Source organism: Zophobas morio, unplaced genomic scaffold (assembly GCF_036711695.1).
Source record: "Zophobas morio isolate AGI-343-1 ecotype UQ-CSIRO unplaced genomic scaffold, CSIRO_AGI_Zmor_V1 ptg000004l, whole genome shotgun sequence".
Taxonomy (NCBI): domain Eukaryota; kingdom Metazoa; phylum Arthropoda; class Insecta; order Coleoptera; family Tenebrionidae; genus Zophobas; species Zophobas morio.
Genome location: NW_026972109.1, coordinates 10,470,331 through 10,492,446, shown reverse-complemented (window position 1 = coordinate 10,492,446; position 22,116 = coordinate 10,470,331). Strand labels below are relative to the sequence as shown.

At 36.2% G+C, this 22,116-nt stretch overlaps 1 protein-coding gene across 2 annotated transcripts in view; it reads right to left on the bottom strand.

The window, feature by feature from the left end:
- Nucleotides 1-2,762: 2,762 nt before the first annotated feature.
- Stw (straw) overlaps nt 2,763-22,116 on the bottom strand; it is a 28,829-nt gene continuing 9,475 nt past the window's right edge. Inside the window, exons 2-8 of one of the 2 annotated variants that reach the window (XM_064072131.1) lie at nt 9,015-9,282; nt 8,575-8,859; nt 6,780-7,258; nt 6,053-6,237; nt 3,898-4,093; nt 3,343-3,786; nt 2,763-3,295 (exon numbers count right to left, since the gene is read on the bottom strand). In XM_064072131.1, the coding sequence (XP_063928201.1) occupies nt 3,147-3,295; nt 3,343-3,786; nt 3,898-4,093; nt 6,053-6,237; nt 6,780-7,258; nt 8,575-8,859; nt 9,015-9,282 (2,006 nt within the window). In that variant the 3' untranslated portion in view covers nt 2,763-3,146. Of the gene's footprint in view, nt 3,296-3,342; nt 3,787-3,897; nt 4,094-4,250; nt 5,270-5,356; nt 5,576-5,626; nt 5,823-6,052; nt 6,238-6,779; nt 7,259-8,574; nt 8,860-9,014; nt 9,283-22,116 lie in introns of those variants that run through there. The other variant, XM_064072121.1, reaches the window with a different exon arrangement.

Below are 22,116 nucleotides of genomic sequence, written 5' to 3'. Positions count from 1 at the left end.
TTTTTTTTGATAGCAGGTGAACCCTTCTTCGGGCTTCTAACTGTCTTTTTGTTAAGAATGCTAAATCTTCTCGGGGGTCCCATCTCTATTTTTTATGAATCTAAACATACTCGGAGGTCCAAATTTTTTTTAAGGATGTGATAGATTCTAGGGGGTTCCAGTTGTTTTTGTTTAAAGAAGGTGAAACCTTCTCGTTGGACCCCAACTGTGTTTTTTTATAGTAGGTGAGACCTTCTCGGGGGTCCCAACTATATTTTTTTAAGAATATAATAAACCTCGGGCGGGCGGGACAACTTTTTTTAAGAATGTGATACCTTCTCGGGGGTCCCAATTGTCTTTGTTTAAAGAAGGTGAAACCTTCTCGGGGATCCCAACTGTTTTTACAGCAAATGAAACCTTCTTGGGGGTCCCAACTGTCTTGGTTTCAAGAAGGTGAACCATTCTAGGGGACCCCAACTGTCTTTTTATAGCAGATGAAAACTTCTCGGGGGTTCTGATTGTTTTCTTTTAAGAATCTGAAACCTTCTCAGGAGTCCCAACTATGTTTTTTAAGAATCTAAACCGTCTCGGGGGCCTAACTTTTTTTTAAGAATGTGATACATTCTCAGGGTTCTCAGTTGGCTTTGTTTAAAGAAGGCGAAACCTTCTCGGGGACCCCAACTGTGTTTTTTCATAGCAGGTGAAACCTTCTCGAAAAACATCCCAACTGTCTGTTTTCTTGGAATGTGAAACCTTCTCGGGGTCATAAGTATATATTTTTAAGAATATAAACCTTCTCGGGGGTCCCAATTATATTTTTTTAAGAATGTAAACCGTTCTGGTGGTCCCAGTCGCCTTTGATTAAAAAAGGTGAAACCTTCTCGAGGACCTCAACCGTGGTTTTTTGATAGCAGGTGAAACCTTCTCGGGGATCCCAAGTATGACTGTTTTTTAAGAATGTGAAACCTTCTCAGGGGTTCCAACCATATTTTTTAAGAATATAAACCTTGTCGGGGGCCCAACTTTTTTTAACAGTGTGATATCTTCTCGGAGGTCTGAATTGTTTTGGTTTAAAGGCGAAACTTTCTCGGGGACCCCAACTGTCTTTTTTTTTTATAGCAGGTGAAACCTTCTCGGGGCTCCCAACTATATTTTTTTAAGAATGTAAACCTTCTTTGGAATCCACCTTTTTTTAAGAATCTGAAACCTTCTCGGGGGTCCCAACTATGTTTTTTAAGAATCTAAAACTTCTCGGGGGCTTCTACTTTTTTTAAGAATGTGATACATTCTCGGTGCTCTCAGCTAGCTTTGTTTAAAGAAGATGAAACCTTCTCGGGGATCCCAACTGTGTTTTTTCATAGCAGGTGAAACCTTCTCGGGCGTCCCAACTGTCTGTTTTCTAAGAATGTGAAACCTTCTCGGAGGTCCCAATAATATTTTTTTAAGAATGTAAACCTGCTCAGCGGTCGCAGTTGTCTTTGTTTAGAAAAGGTGAAACCTTCTCGAGGACCCCAACTCTGGTTTTTTGATACCAGGTGAAACCTTCTCGGGGGTCCCAAGTATCTGTTTTTTAAGAATGTGAAACCTTCTCAAGGGTCCCAACCATATTTTTTAAGAATATAAACCTTGTCGGGGGCCCAACTTTTTTTTAACAACGTGATACCTTCTCGGAGGTCTGAATTGTTTTTATTTAAAGGCGAAACTTTCTCGAGGACCCCAACTGTCTTTTTTTTATAGCAGGTGCAACCTTCTCGGGGGTCCCAACTATATTTTTTTAAGAACGTAAACCTCGGGGACCCAACTTTTTTTTAAGAATGTGATACCTTCTCGGGGGTCCCAATTGTCTTTGTTTAAAGAAGGTGAAACCTTTTCGGGAACCCCAACTGTGTTTTTTTTTATAGCAGGTCGAACTTTTTCAGGGGTCCCAACTGTTTTTTTTTTAAGAATGTGAAACCTTCTCGGGGTCATAAGTGTATATTTTTAAGAATACAAATCTTTTCGGGGGTCCCGATTGTCTTTGTTTAAAGACAGTGAGACCTTCTCGGGGGCCCCCACTGTCTTTTTTTATAGCAGGTGAAACCTTCTCGAGGGTCCCAACTGTCTTTTTTTAAAAATGTGAAATCTCGGGGTTCCGAACTATATTTTTTAAGAATATAAACCATGCCCAACTTTTTTTAAGAATGTTGTCTTTGTTTAATGAAGGTGAAACCTTCTCGGGGGCCCCAACTGTGTTTTTGTATAGCAGGTGAAGCTGTCTCGAGGATCCCAACTGTAATTTTTTTAAAGAATGAAACCCTCTCGGGGGTCTCAGCTATATTTTTTTTATGAATGTAAACCTTTTCGTGAGCCCAACTGGTTTTTTTAAGAGCCCCAACTGTCTTTTTTTAAGGAATGTGAAATCTTCTCACGGCTGCAACTGTTTTTTTTTTAAGAATGTGAAACCTGTAGAGGATAATTTTATAATTTGAATTTTAACCAGGATTTGTTAGACTGTAATTCAACAGTCTGTTCTGTTGAAATACCTTTCGACCAATTTTTTGTCTTAACACTTATTTGTCCGGTGATTTTATTCCGTTGCCCACAATAATTAAATAAACAAATAAATAAATAAGGTTCCTCAAAGTGACTATTCACTAAATAAGTCCGGCAACACAAAAAGTTGAATAAACAAACAAATAAATATTTATTGTAATTATAAACAAATTAATGGTCAATAGCATTCCTAAATTGTCTGTTCTCTTAATTTTTTTATGTATTAATTATATTTTAGCAAGTACCACCAATGGTCGATGAAAGTTTATTAACTTACATCACATTGTACAGTATTTGTTAACTATAGTAAGTACAATAATCTCACAATTCATGTTAATTAAATCTAACACACGCACACACACATCTCACAACTATAATATAATAGAGGAGTACTAATCGACTAGTACAAAAATAAATCTCAGAAATTTCCACAAAGTAGATAACATGGCATGAGTAACCGATTATGAAACTAGTAGGTACCTTTAGAAAACGTTGTACATAATAAATAAAAAAAAAACACTAAATACAACAAAAGAAAAATTTTAACAACTGGAAATATCAACAGAAACAACACACATACAGACTTCCACTAATTTCATAAAGTTTTTTTTACTAGATAGCACTTAATATCACTGTCAGTGGAATGATATAGGTGGTAGATGGTTCCCACACTTGGGGAAGTTGTGTGGAACTGGAGGCAGATCGGCTTGTGTACCTACATGGATGATTAAGTTCATTCCGATAAGTATATGGAACAAGAAGTGACAGTGGAACAACCAGTACCCTAAAAAAAAACAATCAAACAAACACCCCAACAAAATTTCAAGTCACCTGGATTGTCGGCCCTGAATCTAAATATAACGTAACCGTTATTTGGTACAGCGATCGTATCTTTCGCCGGAGGTAAGTTAAAGTGTCTATGCAGCAAACCTCTTCTGTCCAAGTCAAGTGCGTGTTTCAGATTGATCTTCTTCACGTTTTGATCGGGCGATCTGCCAATTCCTACAACGTTGAAGGCGTATCCGTGCAGATGGAACGGATGACTCAAGTTAGGAGACTGTACTTCGTCGACTAGTACTACTTCAACAACTGCGTTTAGTGGAATATCAACTTGGTGAGTACACATGCAGTTGTTTCCACATTCTGCTGGCCTGTTGTCACCGTTACAGAACTGCTCTTGAGGAATATCGTGGATTTGTGACAGTGGAGGCGACGGAGGGAACTCAAATGAAATCTCGTCTATTAAACTGATGACGTGGTCACCACCGACAGCAGCTGGAAAGGGGTGAAGTATAGTGTGTTCGGAGAATTCTCATAGCCACCCCTTAGTCACAAAGAATCGGTGATTTGTGGTTAAGGGTTGGTAATGATCGTCTCACTAAGTACCTAAGAACTTATTGTAAGTGTGTGGTCGGAAAAGCTGCTCAGGTCTATAGAACAAGAATCGGAAAGGTAAGAAAATTTTAACGTCCGGTCGTTCTTCCAAAATTCCTTCGTCGACTTTCCTAGCGTTTCGTAACTGGCTTACGCAGACGGCGTCTTTTCGTGGTCTATTGCAGATGGCGTCAAGGGGGTTTAAGACCTGAATAGAAGGAGCGTCTAAGGTTATTGCTGTGGGGTGAATTGGATACCTACCATTTTTGTATTTACAGAGCTATGTACACGTATATACAGGGGGTATGTACACTTGAGGAGGAAGCGGATTTGTACACGTGCGAAGAAGCAAGCAAATATACACATTGATTAACATTTTTTATTGTAAGTTTTTATAATACATATTTTATAAAAATAACAGTAACTCTTTAGTTATTAAAGACTGTGGAAGACTAGTACAATCTCAAATAACTGGTGTTAGTGTGAAACTTTAAATCTGTACAATACTTTCAGTTTAGGAATCTGGGTTAAGTCACTACTTAAGTCATTTTCCAATTTTTTTAAAAAAATATATAGGTTTTTTGAAATACTGATTACAAGTAGGTAGACTCGTTCTAAACTGCAAATTCGAAAACTCAGTATCATAATAGAAGGAAAAAGAAATTTGCAATTTATAAACGTGGTATTTACATAAAGTCTACAGTCGCCACTTGGCCAATTATATACAGCACCTATTGTAATTTCTACAGTAGTTGAAGAGGTCAAGACTACTTATACTTACCTAAATTAATTATGGCGAATAAAAACCATTTAAAGATAAATAATATAAATTACATCAAGTAATACTAGCTTGGGAAATTTTTGGGATGGCAAGATCGAAAATAAATTTTCACAGCGAAACAAACAAACAAATTTGGTGAAGGTAACTTAAGTTGCGGTTCACTCGAAATATGCTCAAGTCTATCGACCTGACCACACTGCGAACTTGAACCTAGAATTAGACCCTATTAAATTAACATTGGTGGTAAGTGGTTACCACACGTCGGGAAATTGGGTGGGACGGGCGGCAGATCGGCATGTGTGCCAACATGGAGGATTAAATTCATTCCTATCACTATATGGAACAAGAAGTGACAGTGGAATAGCCAGTAACCGGGATTGTTAGCGCGGAATCTCAACACAACGTATCCGTTGTTTGGCACGGCGATCGTGTCTTTAGCTGGAGGTAGATTGAATTGGCGGTGCAGCAGACCTTGCCTATCTAAATCTAGAGCGTGCTTCAAGTTGATTTTCTTCACGTTTCGGTCGGGGGATCTACCGATACCGATTACGTTGAAGGCGTAGCCGTGCAAGTGGAAGGGGTGACTGAGATTGGGTTGTTGTACTGAAAAGGAAAAATTCGATATATTGTGTGATATCGATGTATATTTGGCTGAATAGCAAGGGCTTTAATATTATATGTAGGTCTTACCTTCATCTACAAGCACGACTTCTACGATGGCATTGAGCGGAATGTCGACTTTGTGGGTGCAGGTGCATCCTTGCGTTCCACAACCACCTGGAGGTAAATTATCGCCGTTGCAGAACTCTTGATCGTCGATATCGTCAATTTGCGAAAGCGGAGGAGAGGTAGGAGTTCTGTACGAAATTCCGTCGATCAAACTTCGCACGTGGTCTCCATTTGGAGCAACTAGACATCAATAAATTAGCAAACATTGTTGATTCCTTTAATCCGACTTACCTAAGTGAGCTGTGTATTGGTGCGGTTGGAACAGTTGTTCAGGGGTGTACAGAGCAAACCTGAATGGTAAGAAAATTTTAACGTCGGGTTTCTCTCTTAAAATTCCCTTGTCAATGGAAAGAGCAAATTTCAACTGACTCACGCAGATGGCGTCGTCTCTTGGTTCGTTGCATCGAGCATCCAGTGGATTTAAAACCTGTGGGGAGGTCGCTTTTATATCTATTTACACTGTACATTACATACACCCCCAAGTGTTTATACTACATATACTCGACAATTTTATTGTACATTTGTTTTTCTACTCTACCAGCACCGTTCTATCAAAACTCTACTCGACAAGCCCCAGATCTTTACATGTCGATATGTACAGTAGCATCGGTGTTTCAAATACTATCGCGTTCTGTATTATTTACAATTCGTACTTACCACACCCTGAGGAATACCAAAGTCGTAGGTAGGGGCAGCCGTGGAAGGCTGGTACGGTCCTCTAGCATACCTCAAGATAGCCAACTGCTGAACTCTTCTAATACCACACTCTCCCAACCCTCTAAGCTGAATCCAGTACGCCCCTGGCGCTTGATTAGCATTGATGACGAAATCGTATCTTTCACCTGAAATTCCAGTGTCAGTGCTAAATTTTTCACGTGTTTACTTAATCGATCGAAAAAATTACTGTGCAACGAATGCGCTCGAAATGACGAATGACCTGGTTAATTTTTAAAGCGCGTCTTGTGTAAGAATGTCTTTTAAATTTATTTGAAATTAGCTAGCCGAAAGAGAACGTGACAACAACCTCCTGGTTCTTATTAATATTCATGGATCTGTGTAATTTGTGAAGCATATTTACGTTGCGACCGCATTCTAATTGCTTATTATGACCACCGTTGAGCAAATAGGTACATTGACGGCTGAGACATTTTTCAGACCTCCCACCCAACATGCATTTGCACTTTCGGTTAATTAGACATTCACTTTCAGATGTATACGCGCGCGTGACGAGAGGTCAACTGAAAAATCGAGTTTTTACGAAAGTTGGACGTTTTGAGCTCGAAATATTTACGTGTCGAAAACGTTTTTACTCAGAGTTGGCTTGAACTATACTGCGAAAGCTAACTCTAAATCAAGATGTTCATCGTTGAACTTTAGTACCCACCTGAAAACGATATGATGGTGTTGACTTGCACAGGGTGTACAGGTTCTCCGTCAGTGGCAATCAAAATCAAATCGTGCCCTTGAATCGTAAGTTGCGCTGGACACACCGAAGCAAAAGAGTTGATCATCCTGAACCTGTATCTCTTTCCAGGTGTGATCGTGAAAACTTCCAGAGGAGTGTTCGTCTGGAATCCAGTATTGGGATCTCTGAATTGTCCTTTTCCATTGATCAGCAAGCTTTCGGGATCTTGTCCGGTGTTAACAGCCAGTCTTCCAGGGAATCTCTCAACGGCATCTTCGTGCATCCAGTCGCTCAAAAGCATGACGTGTGTGGTCAAATCAAAATCGTAGAGGTTACTGTTGGGGTCCCTGGAAGGCGCCTGTCGGATGGCAATGCTGCCGTACAGACCGTCCATTTTTTGTAAACCGGTATGCGCATGCCAGAAGTGAGTGCCAGCGTTTCCGGCTACCCATTGGTATCTGAAATATGGTATTATGACATAAGGCGATTGATTTATTGGGAGTTAATGAAGTGAAACAGCGTATAATAACGCTTCCTGACTATAAAATTGTACGAGCAAGTGCTTATTAAATTAAACGTTCTTTGCGTCGTTTTTTGGAGTGGAGGGTCGATTTTTGTAGTTTGAGGCGTTGGAAAGGCGCGTGGTGAAGTGTTAAAGTGTGTCTATGATTGTGGGTGTTTATATTGAATCATAAAAAGCACAGTAAAGAATTGAGCTTTTTGTGATTATAGTTGTTTTGTTGTGTTGATGGGTAATTTCATGATTCACGAGTGAACTTTTCCTGAATGAGTAAGTGTTGGTAGAGGTTGATTGTGGTGTAGGTATGCATGTACGCTTTCTCTTGACAAATTTTATTTTGATGGACCGGTTTCGACCAAATGGTGTCTTCACCAAGTTTGTCGGGTAAATACAGCAAATAGTAATATCTGGAAAGTTGTAATAAGCTGTAATCCCCCAAAAGACGGCTCGAAGTGGGTGTTGCAACATTCATAAGAATTACCAGAGGAAAATCTAATAATAACTGGTACTTCACTCATCAGTAATCAATCAAGACAGTCTGATTAGTCCGCACTATATATTTTTCCTTGATTATAGTGCTGCCGGAAATGATCGAAATCAAATTACGTAAATCACAGAGTCTGCGTATCTTCCGCATAATTTAATCGGGATCAAGTTCAGCGATTGCAAGACGGATGAGAAATGTGGGAAATGTTTATGACAATCATTGCTTAATCTGCGTAATTTGCGTTACGTTTATTAAAAATGATAAATGGAGGTACACAATGTGTTCACGACAGTAAAATTGTTCGTTCGCATGTCACGAGAGAACATTTTGAGGCTAATTGAAGAAAACTTGCTAATTTCTCCCGAGATTCCTACAAAAGTAGCAAAATAGGTTTTCTTCGAATAGAGTTATTTGTAATAAATAAGTGTTGACATTTATGCAGAGGATTAAAATTAACTAGCGAGCTATTAAAAAAAGATGTACGGCTGACATTTCGAACGGAAATTGCAGCAGTGATAGTTGCTTTTTTTTCAATAAATTTACATGCAATAAGTCAAAATATTTCGCCTTGGCTTTATTATGATAATTTAGAGGATTAATGGGATTCTTCGCGTTTGCAAAATTCAACGGATGTCCCCCTTCTAATTGGTTTAATGGAAGGACACCGCTGTTTAAGGAATTCCACAGAAAGTTCAATAATTAATTAATGTGTGTTGGTATCCAGCTAGCATTAGTATCGCGTAAAAGCTAAGTTTAACGACAATTACCTGAAGACATTTCCTTGCTGGATCGGACATTGCGTTACAAACGGTACGCCATCGTAATACTGCGTCCCTCGTTGCCAGACTCCGTGCCAATGAATGGTCACCTCCATACCCTCCATTCTGTTATCGACGTCCACCACAACCTTATCACCCTCGCACACTTGAATACTAGGTCCAGGAACCATCCTATTCGCCGTCAAAATCCCCCTTTCGACACCATCAGCCAAAACACACTGGCAACTCGACGTCATCACATTCGTAGCATTGGGTGTACACACTTGACAGGCTCTGAAAGATTGGTATTCATTACAAAAGAAGCCAAATAAATTATGCATCGAATCTATCGTCCAAACCAATTACTTCCGTGCTAACACGTGTATCTTCATGTAATTGCTTATATGACTAGGGTTTCTAACGACTTAAATTAAGCAACTGGAACTTACGCTCCAAGGACTGTGTAGTATTCAAGGGTGAAGTGGTAGTAGCAGATTCTGGGTGGTTCACCCTCTCTGCAAGCTCTGGCACATTCGTGGGGCGACGATAACGAAGGGTTGCGTTTCAGCTCGTCCTGGAATTTTCCCAAGGATCCAGGGTTACCCGTGTATTTGAGGGAGGGGTGGGTTTGGAGAACACCATGTTCTGACCGGAAGAAGTTTGAACCTGAGGTAAAATCGAGACCATCCCAGGATGTTGCCGCCGTTTGTTGATCTCCTACAAAAGAGGAAAAAGTTAGTTTCACTTGTAACATAAGTGTGGTTATTTTTAGTGTTAGGTTTATTACGGTTTGCGATGGTCAGTTTATGAGATAACAGTGACGATAATTGTTGCAAATTAATTATAATTAAGTGTGTTTAATTTTATTGTCCATTTGAATTTTATATAAGACACTAACGTGTTTCTACAGTACGAACGACTATTTATGACATAGTACCATTGGTTGTATCAAAATGTTGAAATGTTCCTAGGCCAAGGATAAATTTGATTTTTTTTTAACTTATTGTCATTGGTTTAAAATTGTGGTTGGTATTTTACATATCAGTTTAAATAATTTTGCTCATATATTATCGCTATGACATAAATTGTTTGGCAAATATTTATTGCTTTTACAATGAACTAAATAATTTATTTATACCTGAATATATTGCACAAAATAAGAATACGAAAACTCCTAATGAGATTTTTATTATTTAGGTCCAACGTTTAGCACTCACATATTGAGTTTTAGCGTGCTTAAAAGCTTCAAAAACTGGAGCACTTGTAGTGTTTAATTAACGGTGATCTGGTATGTGTAGTCGTTCCTTTCACTTAAAATTTGTAGTATCTAATATGGAAAATTATATGTCACTAAATGTCTATTACAGTTACATATGTGTAATTGCAGTTGATAAAAATTGTAAATACTGTTTGCGAGTTACAAGGTGTCCAATTAAGGCGTATTTGTAACCTTTCAACGCTCTTGAAATTATAAATTTCCGTAGTAAGAGCTAGTTGGTAAAAATGGGGTGATATATGTAGTTTTACAATTTTTAGGAGCAAAACTATTATCAGAGATTATTATTTCATGATCCTGAACAAATCGTCTGACTATACTATACAATTTCATATATGGCACATTTTTCATGCTAATTTATTTCTTTGTTGAAATGTCAATTATATGACATAAAGCATAAAGTACGTGCTTAACAAGTGATTAATTATTTTACGGTAGCAAATTGATTAATTATTCTCGATAAATAATGTAAACAATGTTACTGAAAAAAGTTGTTAAATGTTTGAGGCACAGGTTATCTCATAATTAAATCTGTGTTAACTAATCTATGAGTTTTATTGTGTTTTGTAAGAGTTCAACCTGTTCATTAAGTCACATAAATAATAGATTTAATTATATATGTGTGACAGTGATCTAATAATCCTGTGAATAGAGACCACCAAAGAGGTTAATTTTTCTACAATCAGCAAAAAATTTGATAAATTCACGCTGTTTTTATTCAAATGGTAATAAGTTCGAGTGTCGTCGTGAAAGGATTAACTTGATAAACGCGATTTTTAGAAATTGGTGCACTTTTTATATCTTTGTGATGCAAATGCAAATTTCACTAAAAAAAATTGAAAAATAAAAGGAGTCAGAGAAATTTTAGAAAACTAGCTCAAGGCTTGCGCGAGCAATGAAATTCCAAAAAAAGTGTAACAAAAATAAAAGACAAATTCCTGATAGTAAACATTCAAATTCTTCGCAACTAATTAACAATTTTTTTTGCAAATTGGTTGATGTAGAGCAAGTTTTTGTCTTACCGGATTCTTGCACAACGACTTTATTAGGGTCTAGTGCAGTGAAAGCGCGGTTTGTAATTCAAGTACTAGACTAGTAATAGTACAACAATTAATATTGCAAGGAACGCGAATTTCTGTAAAAAATGAACGCGTGATTTAAGCTAGAAAGTGTTTTTGCATGATGTAAGAACCCGATACATATTTTAATCCTGATTAAAACCCATTTCAAGGTGTGTTACGTAAAAAGATGGAATATTTGAAAAAATCATTAAACAATCGTATATCGGGAGTTACGAAGTTTAGGCGCATTAAATCAGGTCTAACATGAATATGCATAAGTTGTGTAATTTCCGTACACACAAATCGGTTGATATGGACCTGTACAATCAGAACAATCATAAATTATTGCAGTGACAACATTTGTTAAAAATTTCGTTGCACTTTCTTTATTGCAAAACTCAACAGGAAGAAAATAATAGTTGTGGCCACAAATCGAATGCTTGATTGGCTTGAAGATTAAATATTTAAATTTATTGTAGCGGCTGCAGAAACAATGGAAAATAATTGATAATAATCGCTGGATTGAGACAAAACCTTTGCATAACTTTTTATGTTTTTGTAGAAGCGTTTCATAAGAATGAAAAATTACTCTCGTTTTTCGAACGTGTAATTAAAGGGCCTCCACGTGCCTGTTATTTATATTATTCTTCACGGAAGTTACGTGTATATTTTAAGCGTGAAGGCGTCAATTACTTAAGGAATCAAATGACCGCAACAATTTTTTGGTGTTGCACAAGAAAAATACATGCTGCAACACAACACTCAATTAAATAACGATTTTTGATATGCTATGTCGGCTGTAAAATGCATTGCCCAGGAGCGCACAACAGAAATTCCTTCCTAAAATTCATTATTATTTTTTGTTCACGTACATTTTTTTATTTAATGACGCACGCGCCCGGTTATATAATTTAATTAGTGTGGAATCAGTGAACAAACCGTTAATTATGTTAACGTAATTAAGCAACAGTTGTAATTAAAACCGTTGGGTGCAATTTCTGCTGACACTAGTAAAAGGGGTTTTGTGGTTATTGCCAAAAATTAATTTCACAGGTGATGGGTGTTAAGCAGGAAATAAACGCTTTTTATGCGAAACATTCGGGTAAAAAGAGATACGATTTTGATTTTCTGCTTTCTAAATATTGGGCTTTTTTTGGGATTCGGAATTTTTTCGAATCACGAAATTATGACAGATATTAATTTTATTGTTCTGCTCTTGAGTTGCACCATTCTCAGAGCACAGACACCTAACCACCATGTAATTCACTTTAAAGATTACAGTCATGTGATGTCATTCTGACTAGGTGCTTTCTATTGTTGATTTTTGAGACACTGACCTACTATAACTGTGACATTTTTGAGACACTCGGTTGATTTAGACGGAGAATAAAATTATGGCCTTCCTTGAATTATGGTTGTTAATGAATTGAAGCTCCGTTTAATTTGCTGGGAGCAATTACCACTAAACTTGTAGTCGCACCAGCAAATGTGTGCCGCATGGATGGATGGACGCGTTAAAGTTGATTAGACCATGGAAGGTCGGTATTTAAACTTGCAGTAACTTTGAAACAATTTCGCTTTAGAAAGATCATTTAACTCAAAGGGTACATATCAAGGAATATTAGCTCATTTTTGTGAGATGACGTCATTAAAATTATGGTGGGGATATTAGTTATGATTTGTCGGAGCAAACGATTGACACATAAAGGATGTTTGTATTTAAAGATACGAAGAATATTTTGTTAAAAATAATTTAAATTAAAAATCTTCTAAGCGAATATCCGCTGGACCTTGGTAATTAACTTATAATTTTACCACCATTTTTTGATACAAGTTTTTCTTTGAGTATAACCTTCCGTTTCGCTTCGGACAATGAGTTTTTTAAATTGAGTTAAAAACACTTCAAATTTAAATGCTCTCATCATGTTAACAGTAAAAATGAATTAACATGTGTATTACCTTCTACAGATAAACTGAATAATAATCTATATAATAATATAATTAAGTTAATATTAATAATAATAACCCCCTCCGCGGATACCCCCTTGTCGTGGGGGAGGGGCTTGCGTGCTCTGATGAGGTTGGGGTCTATACTGGCAGTAGTGCATTATATAGTGTGCCAAGGAATATAGTGGTTTTATGATTTTGATTTTTCCAAGCTCCCAAACGAACAAAGAGTGTCATAAATTTGATCTAATAAGTTACATTATTTATTACTAGAGGTAGCAAAGCAGTCAAAGTCGCAAAATCACTATATTCGTTGGTATATTATACCATAAGGCCTACTAAAGCCAGGCAGGTCTCAACTGAAGAGCCAGACTAAGAGTATCCAGAACAGAAAACTTGGAAAATCGGGACACGAAGACCGATGAAGAAAAGTGTAGGCACAACTAAAAAATGAAAATAATGTCTATTTTATATCGAGATAATACAACATTTTAAGGATAATGGAACACCTAAGAATTCATTAAACTTATAGGGAGAATAGCATATTTGAAGCACTAATAATCCCCTACAAAGAATAAGAAGCTGTAGATAACAAAAAGTAAAAAAATATACTTCAGTAAAAAGAAAAACATCAATCGTAAAGCAAAAGGAACAACGATGAAAATAAAGTAGATCAGTTTTGAGTGTGAAGAAGATTGAATGAAACCGAGGTGTGTTTTTGAAGATAAGTTAATATTTTTTACAAATTGTAGAGTGATAGTGAGTATTAAACGGCGGATATGCAAAGAAAGAAGCTGAAACAAAAGAAAAATAAACAGGAAGGAGAGAAATACGTTGAGAAGGAAGTACAAGACCACCTGCATAATAATTAATTTATGTTTTTGCATACTAATAAAGTAGTGTGTGCACGTTTTCACTAACATTTCCATTCTTCAAATCAACACAATTAAAATCTTGCGTATACGCCGTCCGAATTAATTATTTGCTCGAGAAAACTGATTTCGTGAAAATAAAGCGACTAAGTACATCACGAAACAATTTTCATTGTAATATTCGTGACGCGAACATTGTTATTATATCACATTGTTTAACTTGGCGTAATTCTTACGCAAAATGTCCGTAATTACCAAAAACAAGCAAATTTAAGTGTGGTAGTTTTTTTATCCAACTTTACATAATTACCCTCAACGCAACCTACATAAATAAAATAGCCATAAACAAATTTAATTACAACAAATAGAAAGTCATTCAAATATGATAAACTGGAGTAAATTAAAATTTGTAGAAAAACGTAGCCTCAGTCGGTTTTTGTTTTACCTTCATCGAGAGAAATTTCCTGTAGGCGTGGGCACAAATAAAATCAAAATGGGCTTAATTAGATAACGCTTTCTCATTGTCTGCGTCGTATCATTCGTTAAACTAAAAGCTGGAATAATTCCATATTCGCAAGACGCAGGTTGCTTTTGATTGGCGTATTAATTATATTAAGCCACTTTAATGCGACTTAAGTGTAGCTGTCACAGTCAAGTGAAAGGAGAAATTACCGCGTATTAAAAATGACAATCCGGCCGCCCAGATAAAGACACTCGATTAATTAATTAATTCACGGTCACTTCATTTGTGGAAACAAGTCTGCGTACAATATGTCGTCCAGTAAAAGTAATCGAACACCTCTCTATTTGCATAAATCAGTTCTCATGTGTATAATGGACGGATAATAACGGACTTCGAGCTACTACGTGAGGTGCGTGATACATAAACACAGGCGTTGCATTAGCTCGTAATTACTATTCCAAACATCCTTGAAGGTACGCCACTGCGTCGTTTCGCTAGTGTCAGTTTCTGTCCTTACGCACCGTTGAAGTTCCCGCTGTGCGTTCACCTGAACTTGATATCTGGTCGATACGCGATATTGTCTATTTAAACAGATGCTAATGTGATTGTTGTAGTAATTAACACTGCTTTTTTACGTTCGAAAGTCAACAGATTTGGGTTTCGATCGGCGGTTTCAAGATGTTGCGACTTAATGTCTTTCGAATCGTGGCGGTTTAATGGATTTTCAGAAGAGTTAAACGGATTCGGTTTTGTAACGTCTGATTGCAGGTAATTTTCATTTAAATTTTCTATTTTTATGCTCTGGGTAGGTCAATGGAGCGCGTTACGAAACTTTGACCTGATGTTGGAATTGCAGATTGCTATTGTTGTCATAATGATTGGTGTTTCAAGAACTGTTGTTTTTTCTTCCTTGTAGGTAATTTATTGTGTGTGTGTTTTCCTAGTTTCACGGATTAAATTATTACGCGTACATTTTGTATTACGATTGAAGCGGAAAGTTTCTTCCTTGATTTTCTCAGCATTAAAATGCATTTTTTTTTAATGGAATTCAGAAAGGTTTTGTACTGATTAGGGGTCGGAAACATATGGTTGGCGTTACAACACATTTTATTTTAGTTTTAAATATACTCGTTTTTTCACGTACTTTCTGCGACATTTGCGCTCTTGTCTTGCCTAAATCGAACTTTTATATTCGTGTTGCACAAATAAAATTGGTCAGTAGACCGAGTAATTTCTAATTTTAATAAAACAGTTATTTTTGACTAGCGGTACTAAAATTGTGCTTTTAACGATGTACAATATCTTGGAAGAAAATATTAAAAGTTATTTATATATAAGGAGTTGGCACAAATATTACTAAGCTATGGTATTACTATTAATTTCACTGTTTCATTGTCGGATAATGACCATAGATGTTTGTTGATTGTCGTGTTTCAATTAAATTGGTGTAAGCTTCCGGAGTATCGTTAAGGCGAACTTTAACGTTATGATTAATATTTTCGAGCCCACATTTTTAGTTATTAAAGAAGATGCAAAACTGAATCAATAAAGGCTCAAAATGATACTTTTGACGATATACAATGTCTCCTAAGAAAATATTAAATGTTTTTTCTAATTTATTACGGTATGTTTAGATTTACAGCTTCGACTTTTTTCTTTTTGGACAGGATAAGTTAACGCGATCGTAATACCTGTTATAGAATTATATTATATAGTTGTATATATAAATTCTGTTGTGATTAACAGTGTCGTGCAATCGAAAAGATTTTAATTGGCTTGGTATTACTATTAACGTGAGCGTTTCATTGTCGGTTAATGACCATAGATGTTTGTTGATTGTTGTGTTGCAATTAAATCAGTGTCACCATCTGGAGTATGGTAGTTAAGGCGAACTTTAACGTAATAATCAATGGTTTTTAACCCATATGTTTTCTACTTTTCTGTGTAAGTTATGTATAAGGTAAAAAATCTTGTAAAAAAAGAACGGACAGAACTGGAAAAATTTTCCATAGTGCCAGAAATCTAATTCTTTGGCACTCAAACTTGTCACTCCAATGTAACCTTCAAAATGATAATGCATCTCTTGAACAATATTTGAAGTGTCAATTATACAATGATATGGCGTTTTAGTGTGTCAAGTTTAGGTACTTTTCGTGTGTCTTTTAAACAGATCAAAAGTCATCTGTTAAAGAATTTCTGGTTTAGACTAGTACTATGTGAGTTTTATTACAAACGAACATATAGAAAAGTCATTCAATTAAATAAGTGTATGTTATATAAAGACCAAATGCTCAGCTGTACCTTACTGACTACTTGACCCTAATTAATAATAGTGAAACACTTGAAGAATGATTCGTCAGTCGTTATAAATTAACAACAGCTGTGAAGCGTACTCTTCCTGTAATAAAATTCGCAAACTGTATTCGGAATTTTTATTGAAAATGTTTGCATTCAAGTTAAAAAAGAAATTGTTTGAATAAATTACGACATAATTTTCATTGCTGCAAACCACATTTTATATATTTTTGTTAATATATTCTGTATTCTGTGGAGTTTCTTTTTCTACATCAAATTAATCGGCACTTAATTTAATTATTCAGATTTACCACAGTAATGACAACTTTTCGTGCCTATATTTCGCCAGACGTACATATTACCATGCAAATATATTTTGGAGAAGATTTTTGAGGTTTCACTACTGCTCTCTAACAAAAAGAGAAGTGTTTGACTTAGATAACTTGGCCTAGTTTTAATCATATTTTTATTTTAACTAGCCACACTCAAGTTCGAGTTTATTCAGGATATGACCACACTAGTAAAAATTTCACACGGGATTCCTGCTCGAGTAAGAATTTTCAAAACCATTGAATCGTAAATTTTCGACCAGTTTTCAATTATCGAGTGCCCCCCGGTCGTACTTAATTCCTGACATAATTCATTCATCATCTCTAAATGAAACATTTTTACATTGATTTATGGCCCAATACTACGTAACAAAATCGGCGAAAAATTTGCGTAAGACTTAACGACTCGCGTCTTGGGAAATAGCCCATATTTCTAAAAATGGAAAATTGTGATTATTCTTTTTAATTATAATTTATCTAGGTTGGTACAAGCCATAAATCTTTGTCAGCAGGTGTCGGCCTGGTCGCAGAATGTGGTTTGCAACGTGAATACTATGAAAAAAGGTCAAACAGTGGCTAGTGCTGTCTGTCGTCTAAGAGAAAATTCCGTACGTAGCAAGTGAAAATATGAAATTTTGCTCCTGGCGTTGCGTTTTTACGAATTTACTTTTTTCCCCTACGGCTAAGCATCAATTAATTTAATGCGATGCCACGCATGGCTTAGATTACATTTTTAATAGTAAAATCCGTTTTAACTACAATTACAGGAGAAAGCTTTCGCAACCAACAAAAACAGGAATCGTGTTATAGTTCGATTACCTTTCTTGATTTATAAATCTGGTTTGCCGATCTTATCGTGTCGTATTGTTTCTTCAATGAATTTTTTCAGGATTTGTTGAATTCATTGACATTTTACGATTCACCTTAAACCAGCCTTGACTTTGATTCTGCTTACCGGCTAATAGGCTTGTAAATAAACGATTAAAAGGATGTTGAACTTGTAATCAGGTTTTTCAAGTGGCTTATGCGGAGTGGAATCTTCACGATGGAATTAGAACACAAGGATAACAGCTTTTCTTCGTAGATTTTTTACGAGAAGAAAGTACCGCTTACGCAAAGTACTCCTCGGAGAAACTCTTCATTTCGTATGAATTTGTTTTTGCTTCACTTTTATGTAAATAATGGCTTTATTATGCTGAAAGTAAGGCTGTATATATATAAACGGCATGGGTAATCAATTTTTTCAACTGGCTTCGTTTTAATTAGATTAATTGACGTTCTGTTTGTGCTTGTTAGATGGATCAGATTTCTATTATTGTCGTAATTATAATGTTTCCTTCAATTGATCACCACGTAATTACAAATTTGTTTCGGAAACGGGAAATCCTCATAAATATTGACCTGGATGGATCTGTTTGATCTATGTGTGCGTTTCGTTACGTTCCATTTACGTTACTTTCTTCGACGCGTAACTACTCGCTTGATAAATTTTCCAAATGGGAATTATTCCTGATTGGTTTTTATTGGCACTAGCCACATTTCAAGGTCTGGCAGCAGTCCAACCAATACTTATTTCAATTTCTCATATTAGTTAAGCTCCAGTGATCGCTTGCATCACAAGATCACCTGCCTTCAGTTTAGAGTAATGATGATGGAGAGTTATAATTTGCGAAATCGTGTTTTTTTCTTAATAGGGCCTATTGGCACGTTCCTGTTTTCGCAACTTCAATAATTACGGTATGAAGGAAATGATCTTATCACAGCTATTGTTAGAAAATGTCTAACGAGGGATTTTTCGCACTGATAGAGACGTATTGTCGGATTAATTATTATCATTGTCGTAACGCAATGTGTAACGCAAATCAACTCCGCCATTTTACGGTTAAAGGCTACTGTGCCGGTATAATTTTCATATTACGATAACAAATTGCCGCAATTATAATATCACTTCAATAAATCAATCACAATGCTTAGAATGAGTGGGTCAAAGTAATTATATCGTGGATTGGAAGTGCGGCGACTGCCTTTAACGGAAATTGACAATCGAATTTTAAAATTTGATAAAAAAATATTAAATTATTATGTAGAATAAGGAACTCTAACCCTCGACTGAAAGAAACGCCTGCAAGATTTTGTCACCATTTACTTAATTATAGCTCCTGTATTTTTTTTATTGCAACGTTTAGTAAATAATCCACTAGATTATGGTATTTACACTCTGAAGGTCTTCTATTTACCATAATTACACGAAATTTCAAGCCAATTTCAAATTGTTAAAATTAGTTTAAGGTAACACTAGCACTTGTGTTTTTTCACTCCCTCAAAGGCACGAAACAAGGAAGGCCGAATACGAGGAAATCGCTAAAGGTCAATGTCAGAGAATAGCTATTCAGTTAGGGTTGCGTAAGAAATGAGCATCCAACTTTTTCATTCCCACATGATTAATTAGAGACTTAGTTTCGACATTGAGGTTTAATGAATCTCTGCACTTTGTTCGTGGCATTTTGGTGACTTTTGCATATAAAAGTAACGTGTTGATTTACAAACGTGCGTTTTTTTCCAGTTAGCCTAAATAGGTGGCATTTAGTCACGTGTGATGGGGCAGACGAGGCAATTAGTTTGGTAAAATCTGGTACAAGTTTTGGGCAATCGGTACTTTCAAGTCAGTATTTTTTCCGTAACGTAGTGGTGTTAAGACGGTGATTTTATGGAGTGATAAACAGTTAAGATAAGTTTATGTTTAAATAAAATTCCGTGTTGAAAGTCTCATTATCGCGACGTGTTGAAATCTCGTTTTTTTTTTTGTTTAGGTTGAAATTGTTTCTTTGTAATGTATTGTATTGTAACGGGGGTTCTAAAATAATAATAATAATAATAATTTATGGACCAGCGTGTCACTGATTGCGTAACCGCTTTGTTAGAAATTTTGTTAAGTCATTATTATTAATCTCGGGTTAGAAGAATATTACCTATCTCCTTCGAAAAGTCGATGACGTAAGTATAAGTACAAAAAACGATAAATTCTGTACATTATTTGTTGGTAAATCGTTGAAAATCCGACGAACGTATTTTGACGTTGTATTAAATCGAACTCACACTCCGATATTTATATCTTTGTTCGCTGGAATAAATTTTATTCAAATCATTCCGTTTAAAAGCCCCGACAAGACAAGATAAAGTTAATTTGTAATTTAAATTGCTACTTTACAAGTAAACGCTATCTTGTCCACTATTCAGTCAAACGGCAATTAGAGTGGAATAAATTAAAAGGGAAAGTAAGAAAAAATGAAGAAAGTATGAAATTTAAACAAATTTGAAATTCGGTTAGAAAAACGATCTTCACTTATCCAAATTCGTAGCAGCTACTTCCAATTCTCAATTATATAATCTTCAACCGCGATTTCTTTCAAATGCAGTCAACCTTCAATTAACCGCTAATGATGTCAATCCTGGCGCTAATTAATATCCCCGATTTAAATATGGTGTATAATTACGATTTCTGGCCATCCATCATCGTTGCACACCTCTTAATCGCGAATTTCCCCCGACATTCCTAAAATTCGCAAAACCACAAGGAAGTTGCTAAACGCTTCCAAGTTCTCCCGTTTAAAGCATGAAGGTTGTAAAATTTGGAGTCGAACCTTTCGTTGTTGTGCAACAGTATCCGTTTGCAAACACACAACAGTAAAACACCTGGCGTCAACCTCCTTACAGTCCTGTAATGATAATGTTTCTACATTCTCTATTCAAAGTGTGTGGAGCTTGCAATAATTCAACCTCGCCCTAAGCCAGCGCACGATCATGCCTTTATTTGCTTATTTGTTGGCAAAACTCGATCAGTTTTGTCCTTTGTCAGATCAAGAGTAGGTGTTAAGATGTTATTGTTCTTAAAGTTTCACGGTTGAAAGTCGTTCGGAACAAATGTATAGTCGCAGGTTTTTAGAGCGAGGGTGGGGTTATTAACTGCATGACTTTGTTCTAATTTAATTATGTAACTGGCGAGAACTTTGCGAGAAAATTTGATTCAGTGCAAGGCTTTCACTCGAAAAAATGTGCAGTTTTACTTTAATTGAAATAGGTATTTGTGTTAATTAGCAGCGGCGATTAATTATGAAGGTTGACATTTAGTTTTTGTTGTTGAAACGGCAGAAAAGCGACGGGATGATTGATAATGCAGCAAGTGACAGATATAGTGTTACGAATGGTGTGAAAAGTACCTTGACGATTTTACAATTTGTGATTGTTGTTTCAATATTTAAAGAATAGTGTGTGGGAGGAACTGTGAGGAGGACTTTCGAGGTAGATATAGCGAGGAACGAACTGTCAAAATACACGAATTTTGAACGAAATTATCATAGTTATTTATCCGTATTTTAAGTCAAAGAGGCCGAAATTCGTGGATTGTAATTTATTTTATTAAATTCGTAGATATAGTAAAATCCGTTAACGTTCCACGCTGATAACAAAGCCATTTTGATAAGTGTTAAGTGTGAAGGTGACGTAATGAACCCATTTACTTAATTATATTTATACGTCGGTACTATTATGTGCCAAAACAGTAATAATTTTTTTTTAATTTAAATTCGAGTTTTCGCGCCACACGGATGCATTTTTAGAAATGGAAACTTTCGTCGCGCTCAAAAACCGCTACAGTTTCACTCGTCGATTTTCAGGTTTCCCTCTCCGCGAAAGTTCCCTTCGAGCCAAAACACCAAACATTCTAACAATTAGCCCGTTTAGCGTCCATCTACGTTTTCGAAAGTCAAGGTCACGTGCCGTTTCCCGCGCTTCCATTGGGAGGTTTGGAGACTGCGATGATAGGTCAAGGCAGGTGCTGAGTGATTTTCAGCGTGTTGTATAATCGTGCTTTAATAAAAAGCGCTTTAAATGCAAGTCAAAGTTCAAACTGAGCCACGCCTGTTACGACAACGCTATGCTTTGTTCGTTAAAAATCGATCTATACATGGACATAGCCTTGCTAATTTCGAAACTGCTATGGGGAAAATGGGAAAGTCCCGACGGAATGCATATTTTCAGGTTGTATAACTTTTGTTCCTGGTTTTAAGTGAGTGACAAAACCTGTAATTTTCGGTTTCGTGCGGAATTTTATTTATTCGCTTTCTTCACGCATTATAATAAAATGGCTATTATTGTGTTACATCAGTTGATTTTTATCAAAGCTGACAGGATTACTTTCGTTGTTATTATTTAACTGCCATTCATAGTGGAGCATTAATATTAAAGAGGTACGAATCGGCGGTTTTGGCATTTTCCTAGTTGCAACACGCGTTTTTGGGTTGCAATTTCG